This window comes from Limanda limanda, chromosome 13 (genome assembly GCF_963576545.1).
Source record: "Limanda limanda chromosome 13, fLimLim1.1, whole genome shotgun sequence".
NCBI classification, from domain to species: domain Eukaryota; kingdom Metazoa; phylum Chordata; class Actinopteri; order Pleuronectiformes; family Pleuronectidae; genus Limanda; species Limanda limanda.
Genome location: NC_083648.1, coordinates 3,970,832 through 3,986,793, shown reverse-complemented (window position 1 = coordinate 3,986,793; position 15,962 = coordinate 3,970,832). Strand labels below are relative to the sequence as shown.

Genomic DNA, 15,962 nt, shown 5'->3' with positions numbered 1-15,962 from the left:
TCCGTCAGTATCCAGCCGGTAGGAACCGGTCTAAACACCGTTCATCTCCACAACTCCACACGATCACAGCTTCCATTCATCCATCCAGACAGAATCACACTGTTCATTCATCAAACTGGACATTATTACACTGTTCAGTCATTTTAATACGGTGCCGTTACAGCTCAGAGACCGGATTCCACCCGGGGAACATTAAACCTTCTTCTCAGAGACCAGGCTCCGCTCTGACGCTTGTGTTTTAATAATTGTCAGAAACTGGTTTATGTCATAACAGGTGCAGCAGGAAACATTTGGTTTAAGTCTGTATTTAAAGTGGACAAAGGGACAGCTCTCGAAAAGTGAAGCCAGAACATAACAGTCACCCCCTGCTGGCCGGCTGCTGCATAGGTCATATATCTACCTTCCTCTATCTCAATAGATCGAAGTCAAAATACACTTTTTTCTGAAAGATGGTTTCTGTCATTTCTAGTAGGTACATTACTTATCATGTTATTTGATGCTATTAAAACAGTTGCTTAAAATGTCCAAGTTGTTTCTTTCATCATGGACGAGATGAGGGGTTTTGGTGCTCAGCCACAATTACAAATACAAATTCTCACATTCTCTTTCTCTCTTTACTCTATTTTTAAAAAACACCGCCGACTGCAGCTTGAATTTCACTTAAGGGGTTTTCAATAAATCGCAGCCTTTTGGTCTCATGAATCTGTGAGAACCGGACTTGAAAGACTCTGAAACTTCGGTCCTGCAGAGTTCTGATGATTTGGAGATAAGAGACTTTCATCTGGCAGCATCACTGATCTCTAGTCCGAGTGTTTTTTTTAACAATTCAACAGTTTTTCACCGAGGGTAAAAGAGACGGAGAATAATCTCCTGCAGCGTCTGATATCCTCAGTTTGGTTTTTACTATTGATCTTGGAAGCCTCCACCCTGCAGAAGAGGCTGGAGGCTTCCATCCGTTTGCTTCTATGATTCATGAACGTCTCTCGTACTGTAGACAGATACTTTTCCGTATCAACCCACTTGTTTTCACTAATGTGACTCTACAAAATGCACCACCCGGTTTACTGAAGCTAAAGGAATAGGATGCTCCAGCCTGATAACTCCTGAGTCTCCTCCTGTGGTTCTGCTCCTCTGACCCTCAAGGTGCTGCCGCGCTCTGAATTAGTTTTGTGGCACTTCTGCACTTCTGTGGCACTTAAATTAGTTTCTTTCACTCTGAATGGGTGTTCCTGTGAGGTTATCTGTGGATACTAAAGTGTTTGTGTGCGTGTGTGTGTGTGTGTGTGTGTGTGTGTGTGTGTGCGTGCATGTGTGTGTTTGTGTTCGTTCTCAATTGTTGGAATGCAATCTCTGCAAGCCAAGTTTCTTATTTGGCTGCAGAAGAGTTTACCCCTGCAGTGAAGCTCTGGAGGCTTATTTAACGATAAAGTCCTGGAAACATTGCAGCTAAATTGTCTGATTGTGATTTGACTTAAAGATAAAACAATGGAAATGTCATAAGGGATTGAGAAAAGTTGTGTTTGTCATTTCACTAAGGAAACAAATGATTTTGATGGTTTAAATGTATTTAAATACCACATTTATAGTCATATCGACTCAACACACTTTACAGTTCAAGACAAGGGCCGACAACGGTAACTTCATCATATCTGAGCAGCTGTGAATTGATTCTGTAACTAAGTTTGATTTCTTTTCTCCTTTCTTATTGGTCGACAGACGTGTGTGACAGCGCGCTGGTGTCCAACCTGCCGCCGTCCTCCTTCAGAAGCTCCTCCCACCTGTCCAGCAGCCACGCACCCGGCTTCGCCAAACTCAACAGGAGAGAAGGTGAGGAGCAGGTTTGACTCACAGAGACGTGATGATGTTGACGTGTTTGTGAGAAAGACACAACAGAGAGGAAGCAGAGCCAGATCGCTCCTCTGCCAGTGGAGGAGGAACTTTGTTTGAACAAAAAACACAAAACACAACATACAGGAAAGTTTTTCCCTGACAGGAAACTCGCTGGTGACTCGATTAGACGGAAACAGAGGAGACAGAGGATCAAAAATAATTTCCCCGAGACGAGACAGCCCTTATTCTCTTTGGCTGCTATTTGTAATGAGAGTTTATGCCAGAAAGATAAATGTGAATTTGTTTCCTGGTCCAGCATGAGAGCTCAGCAGGGAGTCCTGTGCTGGATGCTGATGAGAGGCTCTGACTAAATGAAGAGCATGTTTTGTTGTTGAGCTTCCTGCAGAGAACAGGCTCCGCTGCTTCATCCTGACATCTAAACCCAGAATCCGCTGGGAGGCAGAGACGGGAGTGATTTGCACCACCTGGGAAACTAAAGCAGAGATGAGCCGGGAGGACGCTGCAGTTTAAAGCTCCCGTCTTTCTGCTGCCGGGCGTCTCTCCCTTCGTTTGCAGATCTGACTCTTTGCTTACACAGGACTCAAACAGCATGAATCATACTTTTGAAGATGCAGTTTGCTGACTTAAAATCATCTTTAGGTGTAGTAGAATTATTCCATTTACCTGAAACAGAGATTAAGATTAAGATACATTTATTTGTCCCAAACACATGCACAGACATGCACAAGCACACTCATGCAAGGAGGGAAATTTAACCTCTGCTTTTAACCCATCTGGTACCAGATACACAGAGCAGTGAGCAGCCATGTCCGGCGCCCGGGGAGCAGATGTTGGGGGAGTAAGGTGCCTTGCTCAGGGGCACTAGACAGGGTAGGGAGAATAGTATTTTTTGATAGATCAATCCAGGTTCGTCTTTTTGTTGTTTCTCCGTGGAGTCGAACCAGAGACCTTTTCTGCCCATAGTCCAAGTTTCTGCCACTAGTCCAACGCCTCTCCGCATGACCATGACCAACATGAGACTCTGTCAGTACTGAGAAGTGACGGGGTGAGAGGTCGGAGTGATACGAGAAGATTAGAGAATGTAAGAGCTCACTGGCTTCGACTTTGCTGTCTCCAGAAGAGCTGAGGTTAAAGGATTAATAAAATACAGAGGATTCATTGATAAGAACATAATTTCAATGTGATAGACAATGGTCGATAACTACATTTCTTTGATTCGTCAGCACATGATCGTGGCTTAACATTCACCGCACATCTGCAATATTCATATATTCTCCTAATCTCCTGGTCTGCAGATTAGGAAAAGGTGCGTGTGTCACATTTCCACCTCTGCAGCGTTGGCGGTGCAGGATCCCAGCGAGCGATCGCAGCTGCTTCGCTGAGGAAATCGATGAATAAATGAACGTCTGCCGCTCATTTCCATCTCTGGCTGCTGCTGCTTGTATCACTCTGCCTCCTCTGGTTCTCTGAGGATCAACTTTGCTCTCAATTCACTTACACACCGAGTGAACAAAGCTTATCAGAGTCTGGGAATTCCACCTACACAGCGTCTTTTACACAGGGTTCAATGAGCCGGGCTTGTAGCTGGGATCTCCTGTAACTCTACACATGTTCAGACCCGGTGCTTATTGAAATCTAAAGAATCATCCAGGTGCTGTGAACGTTAACATGTTATTCACTTCAGATTGGTGCAGCGATACATCATAGAACTGTAATTCAGGATATAAAACAGTGATGTGCTTGTGGAACTGGATAATGGAGGAGACTGTTGTGGACATTAATCATCTCAACAAGGTAATAACGTTCTGGATGATGGTGGAGATGAAACCTTCCCGGTGTTTACAGCTCATCCTTAGAGGGGCATGCCTTCAAGAAAAGAAGTTTATAATGAAAACAATTGTTGACTCATTTCAATCTAATTTACCAATATCCACAGCAGAAGAGAAGCCAGGGGATCAGTAACGTGATTTAGATTTATCCTCTGGAAACCATGCATATCCCGGCTTCATCTGGAGGAGAATTTAATAAGTATATTTTGAGATAAAAACTTTGTCCTTGTTCACTTGACATGTTTGTGTTGGTGTAAATAGGAAGCAGATTGTTTACTCTGCAGTCGGTTGCTTAGTTGCAGAAAATACGTCTGATTTCTTTCGTACTTTTCAAAATAAAATAGTGTTTCTGTCAGGCCTGGACTGGAATGAGGACTCAGAAGCAGAGAATATCACGTACCAGCACACTTTAACGATTTCAGAACCTCAATGCAGAGTGACAAACAAGAAGGCTATGAAAATCTCACTAACTATATCTATATAATACTTGGCAAGCAATAACTGGGGAAAAAGAACTTCCTAATAAATACAAAACATACACTAGAAAAAGAAAAAGCTTTTAAATATAAACCACTCCCGAAGGAGGACAAACAAATGGCAAGAGCAAGAAATCAAAAGCGCTCCCGAAGGAGGAAAACCAAACTACTAATAAATGGGGCAAAAGAAAAGGCTCACCTAAACAGGAGGCTCAACAAACTAACTAAATCTCTCTTAACATAAATCGCTCCAAAAGGGAGGAAGAAAAACAGTTTACAAACAACACAAAACAAAGCTAAACTGGAAAACTTTAACAAACAAAAAAATCACTCTCAAGGAGGAAACAGAAAACAACTTACGTGGCGTAGCAAGAAACTCTTTGGCAAAAACAACAATGACTGTGGGTAAGGCTTAGGTGCACGAACAAGAACGAAACACTTCAGCACAAGACAAAGGGGAGACGCAGACTATAAGCACATGAGGGTGAAGGGAACAGGTGGAAACAATCAGAGACAATCAGACCGGTGACACATGAGGAAGGGCAAGTGACCTGAAAGGAGAGGAGAGTTAGGATTTCAAAATAAAACAGGAAGTTACGAGACAAAAACCCCAAGACAAGACAAACCTCACCGCGGTGTGACAGTTTCCAAAGTCCTTCGTTTTAGGGGCTGGAAACTTCAGGAGTAGTTTTGACTAAAGGAATTCTTTGAAACTGAATTGTAGCGTGTATCGATGGAGCCATTAATGTCAACATTTCATCGAAAACAAACAAAAAGCTGATGAGAATTTACAATCTGGATTAAAGTGGTGGACAGACATCCTGACTTTGCCTTCCAGAAAACCAGCAGCGTAAAGTTCCAGGTACCATTTTGAGGGAAACCACATTGTCTCTTATTCTCTCAACAGCCTGACATTTGACAGAACCCAGCAGGAGTTGTGTAACGTGTGTGACTCTGTTCTTCAGCCTTTAACCTGACGAAGCCGATCCCCGTGCAGCTCTGACTGCTCCAGTCACGACAATAGAAGCCAATGAAAAGCCCTGATAGTCTAGTGGTTGGAGATGAAAGGCCTTTTATCAGGAAGCTGGAGGATGAATGACTCAACTCTTTTATTCTCCTCAATGGCCCCTTCTTTTCTTCTGCTCATATTAACCCTCTCACTTTTTAACTTCCTCTATTGAATTCCACCTCTCGCTCTCTCTCAACTTATTTCTCCACTTCCTCTCGTCCTGTATCTGTCTCCATCCGTCCACCTGTCCTCTGTACAATCTGACTTTGGTTATAATCATTAGTTTCACTCTGCCGTGCAATTTCCCTTTTCGTCGTTGAGAACTAATCCGGTGAGTTCGCTCTTCTCACAAAACGTTAAGAGCAGCCTCCGTGTTTAAACCTTTTCTTTGTGCGCTGACCGTTATCAGGGAGACCGCTGCAATTACATTGAAATGAACATAAAAGGAATAATTGTGCCACATTATTAGGACGGAGCTTTGAAGGTGGAATTAAAGTTTAGCTGGAGTTCTGTAATTTGAACAGAGTGTAAGAACTGCTTGTTAATCAAGAATCTTCCCGAAAATGTTCTACTCTTTCAACAGTTCAGTTTCAGATAGCATCAGTGTCACTTTCAATAGTTTTCTTTCAGGAAGTTTCACTATCTTGTCCTGGTCACATGATTTAATGCAATAAATAAACCCAAATGTAATGTTCTGAACCCCTAACTGTTTCTTAAAAAGAACCAAATGCTCCAAATAACATTGAGATAATGTTTTCACCCCAGTTCGTTGCTCGGTCGGTTCATTTCCCAGAGAACAGTGACACTGAAAAAAGGTTGTATCATCTATAATACAATTTGATCTTGACAGGATGATATATCTTGGATTTGATGAAATGAGATGTACTCAACTTTAAATAAGATATATTTCTCAAAGTGCTGGTTTTGTGGTGTAACGTTTAGCAGAATGGAAATCCTTCCTGCAGCTTTCCACCCGGCTGTCAGAGCTGCTCCGAGCCCATTAGCCTCCTGTCGGCTGCTCTGTCCCACTGACATGTTATCAGCCTCCTGAAATTACCCTCCACACTTTGCATTCTCATGCAAATGACCAGCGCTCGTTTCGGTGCACAGCACTTATAGCAGTCTGCCTGTTACACGTCTTTAGGGCTGCGTAAGCTGCCTGACTCGTCCTGTCGGCTTTTCAATTTCTTTTTACCTCCTCGGCCGTTTCTTTCCACCTGTCTCTCAGTCAACCTGTCTGTCTCTCTCTAGCTGTCTGCTGGAATATCAGTGCATAATTGATGAAGAAATAGTCGTTTGTTTGGTTATCCATCCATCCGCTGTTCATTGTGAAGTGTCCAGAAGCAGCCAGGCTTGGCCCGACTTCACCTTGTGTTATTTCACAGTTAAAGACATAAACCAGCTTTTTAAAAAACAGGTTTATCTCTTTCTTTTGTCCCTTCTTCTTCACCATGAACTGTATATAAAGATGGATGATGCATCTTCTCTTATTCTCAAATATCCCAGATCCCATGATCATGGGCTTTGACTCTGTTCAGTTCAGATTGTGGTGTTAAGCCGAAATATCATAAAAGACTTTAACAAACATCCTTGTGATAAGAACAACTTTAAATGACAGAAACCTTGCAAACCAATAACCTGAAGTTTAGAGAAACAGACTTGGGATTGGAAGGTTGCTGGTTCAATCCCCAGACCTGTGAGACACCCTGCATCCGATCATAGTGAAAAAATCTCTAAGAAAAATATAGTTTTTTATTACTTCTCTAAACATCCTTACCAAAGCAGAACCATTTCTGCCTCAGTCCTGTTTCTGAGGTCGTCCCTGGTGAGTTGGTTTTACATCCCCACTGGGACGCTCTCATTGTTCCATGATTAATTTGGCCACAACCATCATTTCATCCTCTTCTCGGCACTGGAAGCAGTGATGTCACACTCCTGACCTCCATTAACCTGTCCCCCCCCCCCTGTGTGGGTGGTTCGGTCCGGTCGCGCCACAGACACTCAGGAGACAAATGGGACGATCTCCGTGATTCAAAGTGACAGCCGTGACAAAAGGTATTGGGACCGTCAGCCATCAGTCCCCCTCAGTTATATGAGCTTCAGTTCCTCTGACAGCGTGGACACAGTAAATCTCTGTAACGCCTCCAAAGCTCTGAATCGTTTCCCTCTGATCTCTCTCTCTTCTCCTCCTCTCCTCCACGGCTAAATGTCAGAGTGTCTGCTCCTCTGTTCGCCTGTCACCGGACACGTCTGTTAGTCAAGTGCTTATTAGCTTTGGCCTTTAGCTCTTTTAAGATCATGTTCCAGCCGCCACCAGACCGACACTGATTCGTTTTCACTGCAGAGCTTTTCTTCCTCGAACCTGTCAACACAACACTGAGGGTTCGGAGAGACGTCATCAACCAGGGCGTCAATGTGAGAAGACAAGGAAAGAAGCTAAATGTTTGTGTGTGTTTGTGGGACCAAGTTAAAGGAGTTCATCATCTGAGGAGCATGAAAATGCCTCAGTCAAATTTCAGATTACTACCTTCACCAAGGACGTTATGTTGTCATCTGCGATTGTTGTGTGTTTATATGCAGTCAGGTGGCTTTTAAGCTCTGTGTGTGTGTGTGTCTGTGTGTGTGTGTGTGTGTGTGTGTGTGTGTGTGTGTGTGTGTGTGTGTGTGTGTGTGTGTGTCTGTGTGTGTGCTCAGTGGGACTCTGGTCAGCAGCAGCCTCCTCCCTCTGAATCCGTCCATCTGGTGTTTTAGCTTTGCGTCTTGTTTTTGGCCTGACAAAGCATTTTCCTACATGGACCTGCTCTAACACACACACACACACACACACACACACACACACACACACACACACACACACACACACACACACACATATATGCAAATGGTGTGTACTTTTCAGGGTTTAAAGTGTCTTTATTGTGCAGCAGCCCATTCAGTCGACTGAAATTTAATTGTGCAGGCAAATGTCTCGCAACCTCACACACAACCCCCCCCCCCAACACACACACACACACACACACACACACACACACACACACACACACACACACACACACACACACACACACACACACACACACACGGTAATAAAAAAACAAACTGAAGAGTTTGCATTTTTTCTTCTTCCTGTAGTTTGACAGAGAACTTGGTGTTTAACGGTTTATTCTCTACACGGCTACTTCACTCATCTTTAATTAAGTGATTATTGGACTCTACATATCTGTGATACTTGACCTGGGTCTTACATTTTAACTTATTTCTTAATATTGCATTTCACAAATACAAAAATACATTTTTTTGAATGGGTATAAAAAGACCAACATTCCTCTATTGATTCAGATTTAGGAAAGTTCCTGATGTAAGATTTACATCTGATTACAATTTCCAAATGGATTTAAAGATGCTTCCCTCGTTCAATCATGTTCCTGACTGAACGTTTCTAGTTGAAGATGAAAGGTCAAACAATGCAATTCATGCTTAGCGTCTCTCAGAGCTCATTTCATTTCCTCCCAGATGGATGAATTTCTAATAGATCCCTTATTGTGAGCTGTTTCCTCTCCTCTCTCTCTCAACAGGAGCTGGAGGTTGGTCTCCTCTCACCTCAGACAGGTACCAGTGGCTGGAGGTCGACCTGGGGGAGCGAACCAGGATCACCGCCGTCGCCACCCAGGGCCGATACGGCAGCTCTGATTGGCTGACGTCCTACCTGCTGATGTTCAGCGACACGGGACACAACTGGAAGCAGTACCGACAGGAGGACAGCATCGGGGTGAGTGGACTCTCACTTAGTGTTTACTTCCCCTCAGGGATCGATAAGCAGCGTCACACCTTGTTTTGTTTAACTCGTGTAAGATGATGAAGAGTGGAGCAGCAGCGGCTCTGTGCACATTGTTCAGATAAACTCAGTCATCACGAGTTTACAGGTTCATCTATAAACGATGAAGCAGCAGCTCTGCTGAATGTGCAGACTTGTTGCCAGACTCTAAAGCTGCTGACACGGAGGCTGAGGAGATTCTGCTCCTTGGTGGTTTTTCTTTTCCTGTGACTCTGTCTTATTGTTCTGTTCCGGCGTCTTTATGGTTTGATTTTTGAACAGAAGGTAAACTCAGTTTTTATCGTCTCTGTCGTGTAGCTACAGCTGGAAGGAGCTGAGGAGCAGGAGGGAATACAAAACAGTAGCTGTGTAATGTATTCACCCACTGCTGCATGGATGGTATTAACTTTATTACCATGGCCACTAATAACACGGTCATTAAAGTGCTATAATATGGGATGATTTTAATATGGCTTATTTGTTAAGTTTTATTAAGATAAGATCATAGGTTCGCCCACTGCGGGGAAATCAGCTGTGAAATCAGCAGGGTGATAAAAGTAAAAATAAGAACATCAGTAATAAAATTCTAAATAATATTAATATGAAAAAAGAAATACTATATATCCTATAAAGAGAATATGTGCTAACAGGATGTGTGATATGTGAACATAAAAGATATTACACAGACGGAAAAAGTCTCAGATTATGGGACAGACAGTCGTGTAAAATGTAACCAATTAAACCATATTGTAAAAAATTGTAGATTCAATTAAAATGTCAGTGATTTATCAATTTATCATTCGGCCGAAAGTTGCCGAAAATATATATATAGATTATTTTTCTTATTGCAAGCTGTATATATATTTTGATATGGGTATAAGTCCATATCTGTCCGGCTCTATTTATTCCCCAGTAAAAACCTGTCATTCTGTATTTAATCCTCCCTGTAGAGTAAACTATTGATTCCTGCCACGGCCTCGTTTGACCTCTGTCTGTTTCGGCTGCTCTGGGACATTCACATCAAACACCGTAATAGTGCGTCTGGTTTATTGGTCGTTTAAGTTCTGTCTCCAACTCGGATCATGAGGACAAACACGTCCTCTGAAACACTGCATGATGGAGAACTAGTAGCTGCACTTCCCTGAGTCATGGGCCGCGTTGCTGGACTTGTTTCTGAGCTGTTGAGCTGATGATACATGGTTCAGTGTCCACACGCTGGAATACAGAGCAGCTTGGAGCTTGGAACTTGTTTGTGGAGAGAGCAGAGCTTCTTACCTGGGGGGGGGGGGGGGGGGGTGTGGAGAGCAGGTGTTCAGCTTTATGCTTTTACCTCCTTTCCCCCAAAGACTGAGATCATGTGCAGCGTTTATCGTAAGGCTTCTTAATCAGCAACACTGACCCTCTGAACAGTTACAATGTACATTCTGCTCCACCACCCATACAAATACACTTTCTACACATATATTCATATTATTTAATTTAATATTCCCTCAACTGTTGGTAAACTGCTGCTTCTTTTTGCTCTGCTATGTTATATGTTATATGTTTTATGTTATATGTCTATGTTATATGTTATATGTTATATGTTATATGTTATATGTTATATGTTATATGTTATATGTTATATGTTATATGTTATATGTTATATGTTATGTTATTTTTATTTTGTAAAGCCCTTGCCTGCCAGGTCAATAGATCACAGGTCCCACTGACTACGTACTTACTACATATATATTCATATTTTTGTTTGTTTTAATTTAATATTCCCCACTCCACCCGGTAAACATCTGCTTCATTTTAATATTTTTCTGCTTCATTTTAATATTTTAATATGTTATACGTTATATGTTATATGGTATGTCAATTCTTTTTTTTTATTTTTTTTTTTTATAAATTTTTGTAAAGCCCGTCTACTGCATAGATGCTGCCTGCCATGTACCAAGACGCTGTCATTGGTGCATGTGACAATAAACTTTGATTTGATTTGATTTGATTTTGATATCGGTGCCTGAGCTTCAAACTGAAATAGTTGCCCTGCTTACACTCAACTCCGGTTGTGTTGTTGTGCACGTTTGTTAAGAGTTGTGTGTTTGTTTCCAGTCTTTTCCAGGGAACAGTAACGCCGACAGTGTGGTTCAGTACAAGCTGCAGCAGCCGGCCATCGCTCGCTTCCTGCGCCTCATCCCTCTGAGCTGGAATCCCAACGGACGCATCGGGCTGCGGCTGGAGACCCAAGGGTGTCCTTACAGTGAGTCTCCTCTTCCTCACTGGTTTGGATGCTCTGGTTTAACTGGGGACAAATCTCAGGGCGCTGGTTTGACCAATTTCATCCAAACAACCAGCTCAGCCTGGATGCCGGTATCCAGGGAAATTTAGTTTGCAGGGAATATTTACCGGAACAGGAACCATCTGAAAGAACAAACAACAAAGAGAGGGAGTCAACGTTTAATATTCAACCATAGATTTAATTTGGGTCAAATGAAAGTGAAAGGATGTTTACCACTTATATGTTGTGTGATTTCCCAGGGACACAGGAAACCACAGAGGCCTTCTCTTGGAAATAATTCCATGTTTCACAATCAGTTCACACTCTCACCTCATTGTGTTAACATAACAAAAAACAACAACACGGATCCCAGTGTTTATCTTCCACACAAAACATATTGTGTCGCCTTTTGTTCTGTTTTAATTTCTCCTCTCACTCAGCACGTTGGCAGGACGAGTCCAGACACATCGTCCGTGTGAAACAAAGCAGACATCAGAGGATTGATTCACACTGTGCACAGCAGCTATTCACATCAACACTGACTCCATCGCTGTGGAGGACAAACACAAATACTACAGGTTTCTGAGCAGCAGAGATCAAACCTGTCACTGCTTCTCGTGCTGTGGCTTCTCGTGGAGTTTGGAAAGTTTTATGTGAAAGAAGTTTACAGGATTTAGAAACTCTTCTTGATTCCCAGAAGGTGGAATTACCTGATTGGCATATTTTACTGAAAGAGAAGGTGTGTGTGGTGTTTCTTGCTGTGTTTGCTGCCTCTGGAAAAAGAGAAACATTTAAAAGATGGATTTTATTAAATAGCCTGTGTTGATATTTAAGGACATAAACAGCACACACACACGCACACACACACACACACACACACACACACACACACACACACACACACAGTGATACAATAATCTTAAAATGCTTTGCTCAGATAGAATCAGGAGACTCTGAGCTTTGAAGTCATTTTGAGTTTGTCCCGTAAAAGAACAACACACCATTAAGACCATAACAGCACCAACACTGGAGTTAACAATCATTTAAAAGTTAAATGTTAAGCGTGAGGCCGTGGGTTCGATTCCGACCCGTCCCTGTGTTGAACGTCTCCCCCCCTGTTCTCTCTGCTTGTTCCAATCCTCCACTTTCATATCAGGGAATTCAAAATGCTCCAGAAAATAACAGAAACCATGAGAGGTTAATAACGTCTGAGCTACTGGACTGAAAACAAAGTGATGTGATGATATTTTTCTGACAATGATACAAAAGTACAGATCATTCTATTGCAGCAGCGCAGACCCGTCTTGTTTTAGGATAATTATAAAGAGATAAAACATCATATTCTAGAATGACATCACGAGTTAAATCAGTGGAGCAGAGGAGGTTCTCAGCTTTACACACACAGAGCATGACTCAGCGCTCTGGAGCTTCAGCCCGATGCTCTGTAATCAGCAGGAAATGTGCTGTTCCATCCAATAAGAGCATTAGTGCGAGCGAAGTGTGCGAGTCTTGACGTGAGCGAGTCAAAGACTTGCCAAGTTCATTAAAAAACATTCAGTCAGAAATTAGCTGTTCGGGCCGAAAAGGGAAATTGACGCCGAGCTCCTGCTGCTGCTGCTGCTCTTTCTAAACAGCTCTGTGTAAGCAGTCCATTCTATACACTCCACACACACACACAGTGTTTACCTCAGATCACCTCAGCCCTGGATCCTCAGCCCAAATCCCCGGGAAGCAGCCGACACCTAAAGGGAAGTTTATTGTTGAAAGGTGATAAACAGAATAAGAGTCTGCAACCACAACTCCACACTAAGCAAAACCATCTCTGTCCAGATGCAGAGGAGCAGGAGTTATGCGTCCGTCCCTTCTTGGTGAATGTTTTTATCCCAGGAACACTGTTGTGAAGGACTTTAAATCTGCCTGAAGGTCACCGTGACCTGATCGTCTTCCTGTCTGTTCTCTTCAGCCTCTGATGTGGTGGCGTTGGACGGCGGCAGCGGCCTCGTGTTCAGGTGGAGTCCCGGAGCGAGGCGCTCATCCAAGGAGGTCGTCTCTCTGAAGTTCAAGACCCTGAGGAATTCTGGGACATTGCTGCAGGCGGCGGGAGAAGGAGGACTCGGACTCAGTCTGGAGTTAGAGAGAGGGAAACTGCAGCTGCTGCTCAGACCAGGTACAACACACCAGATACACACTATACTTACTCTGACAAAGCTGATACTGAAAGTACTGACATATATATATATATATATATATATATATATATATATATATATATATGTATATATATATATATATGATAGAAGAAAACTCTCATTACCAACTTTTAAAGGAGACACAGAAACAGACTCCTGAAATATATTGTACCAAGATTATGTGCAAACTAATGAAGATTAGTTTAAGATCAAGATCCTCAACCGGATGTTTCACACAAATCGTAGTTATCTGAAGACTTTTAGATATAATACACAGTATAACAATTGTCTAAAATTGTCTAAAACACCCAAAAACGGTGTAGAAATACCAGTCTTCTCGTGATGGGATCACTCAGGACGTTAAAACCAGGACTGAAAAACCTTCTCTTCAACTTAACATCCTTCATCGCCCATCATTTGTTCGTCTTTAATACATCTTTCTTATTTTCTATCCATCATCCTGTTTCCCTCTATGTCTTCTCTTTCTCCCCCCATCTCTTCTCACGCAAAATTGCTTCACCTCTCAACTGAATGGCAGCATTCCTCAAAAGAAATAAATTGTTTAAAGAGATGTTTTGACGTTTCAAGTCCATTCCCTTGAACACAGTCACTTGGGCCTCACCTTTAAAAAGAACTGCTACACCTCTGGAATGTCTGCATCACGGTGATTACCTTCATCACCTCCACGAACCGTCTCCTCCAGTCGACAAACTGTCTTAATACAACACATTCAGCCCCTGTGCTCCAAGTGAGAACTGATGGGAAGACATTTCCACCTTAAAGGCTGCATCAACTTTTAAAAGAGCAAAGCGTCAGTCGTCAGAGAGAGAGAGAGAGAGAGAGAGAGAGAGAGAGAGAGAGAGAGAGAGAGAGAGAGAGAGAGAGAGAGAGAGAGAGAGAGAGAGAGAGGAAATTAAAGCCATCCATTGAAGTGAAGCAGGAGAGACTGAGAGGAGCTGCAACTGGAAAACAACAAGCACCATGTCCTCCTCTTCGCTTTTATCTTCAGCTGCTCCTCTTCCTCTCAACCCCCTCTTTGTTCCCCCCCCACGACTGGTTGCTCTGCTCTTCTTCACCCGTTCTGTTCTAATTAGTGTTGTTTGTCTTGGTTTGTCTCCTCAGATCTTTTATTCCTTTGTTTTCTTACTCATCAGAACAGGAGATTTATTTTCATTTCTTCATATTTCTGTCTCCTCTCTTAACAATCTCTCTGTCCCTGACACACAGACCCTTTTAATAGACATATAACTTCATATGTCTCTCGGCCATGATCCTCTGTTTTTTCTCCGGTGTCCTTCATCTCCTTTTTCCTATTTTCTGCTCGGTCTCTTCCTGTGTGTAGTTTTGTAGGTCACAGATTGTGTTATCGAGGTCGTCTGCTGTGTGGGTCGACCCTGAGCTCTCACATGGTCGACTCTGCTCTGCTAACACCATCAGATCCAGGTCTAACCCCCCCGCTCCTTTCCAGGGCTGAGCCAGTTCTCTATATGAGGCAACTCTGAGTAACAGAGCTGCAACAATGACCTGGAAAGTAAACACTGAAACACTAGAAAATAGACGTTATATTCACTCGTATCTCAATGAGGCTGAACTCTATTTTTCGATGGAAAGTTGAATTTGGTGAAACTTCTCAGACGTTATTATTTGTTTTGAGAATAATGATTATACATAGACAGAGACAGGAGAAGATTTTAAAGGATTTAATATGAAACTAGGGCACTGAGAGTGAAAGCTAACACCCTAACTCGTGAAAACAAATTGTGGGATCCTCCTGTTTGTATGGATCCCCTCTGAAATTGATTAGGTTCTTCTTTTGGGTCGGGCTCCATCCTTCCACAGCATTTCATGGAAATCGTCTGAGTAGTTCTGCAGCAGACAGTCAGATCACTTTGAGGTAATTACATCCTCAGTGACTTCAACTGCGGAAGTTGTGACTCTGGTGAATAGATTTGATGAAGAGGCCATGTTTGAAGAAAGGTTTCTACTCGTTAACATAATTCCATTCAGTGTCTCCCTGTAGGGAGAAGCCTACATTACATTATTATTCTACATGTCTTTGTTTTAGTTTGAATATTCCTTGGACTGTGTGTTTGACACCAGTCTGCAAACAGAACTCTGGTCTTTATTTCATCTTGTTTCTTCAGTTTGATGCATCAGTGTAAAATAGACATGGAAATGCTTCTGTCTGCTAATTAACTTGTTACCAAGTAAGTTTTACAAGAAGATAATGTGTCAGTTGATCGTTAATGTTAGATTCAGCCTCATCCTTGAAGGTGTGAGAGTGTGGATGAGTAACGTTGCCTCCAGATCCTGCTCCTTCATCTGACAGCATGTTTCCAGATCTCCTTTGAGTATTTTTAGCTTTTGCTTTCCCCGTTTGACTCTGAATCTTCTCCAGTGTTCGGTCAGTCACCGTCCTCTCTGCATGGAGCAGACACTCTAATCGTAGCCACTGTAGATAACTACTATTTTTCAAATTACAAATGAGCGTTTTTTAAATGCAGAATATGTTCCCCCGCCACTGATAA

At 42.5% G+C, this 15,962-nt stretch overlaps 1 protein-coding gene across 1 annotated transcript in view; it reads left to right on the top strand.

The window, feature by feature from the left end:
- The first annotated feature begins 1,712 nt into the window (after window positions 1-1,712).
- The window catches only part of LOC133017921 (contactin-associated protein-like 4), a 54,317-nt gene continuing 40,067 nt past the window's right edge, over window positions 1,713-15,962 (top strand). Inside the window, exons 1-4 of the mRNA XM_061084176.1 lie at window positions 1,713-1,827; window positions 8,741-8,934; window positions 11,080-11,227; window positions 13,209-13,412. Coding sequence (XP_060940159.1) covers window positions 8,878-8,934; window positions 11,080-11,227; window positions 13,209-13,412 — 409 coding nt within the window. The 5' untranslated portion in view covers window positions 1,713-1,827; window positions 8,741-8,877. The remainder of the gene's footprint in view (window positions 1,828-8,740; window positions 8,935-11,079; window positions 11,228-13,208; window positions 13,413-15,962) is intronic.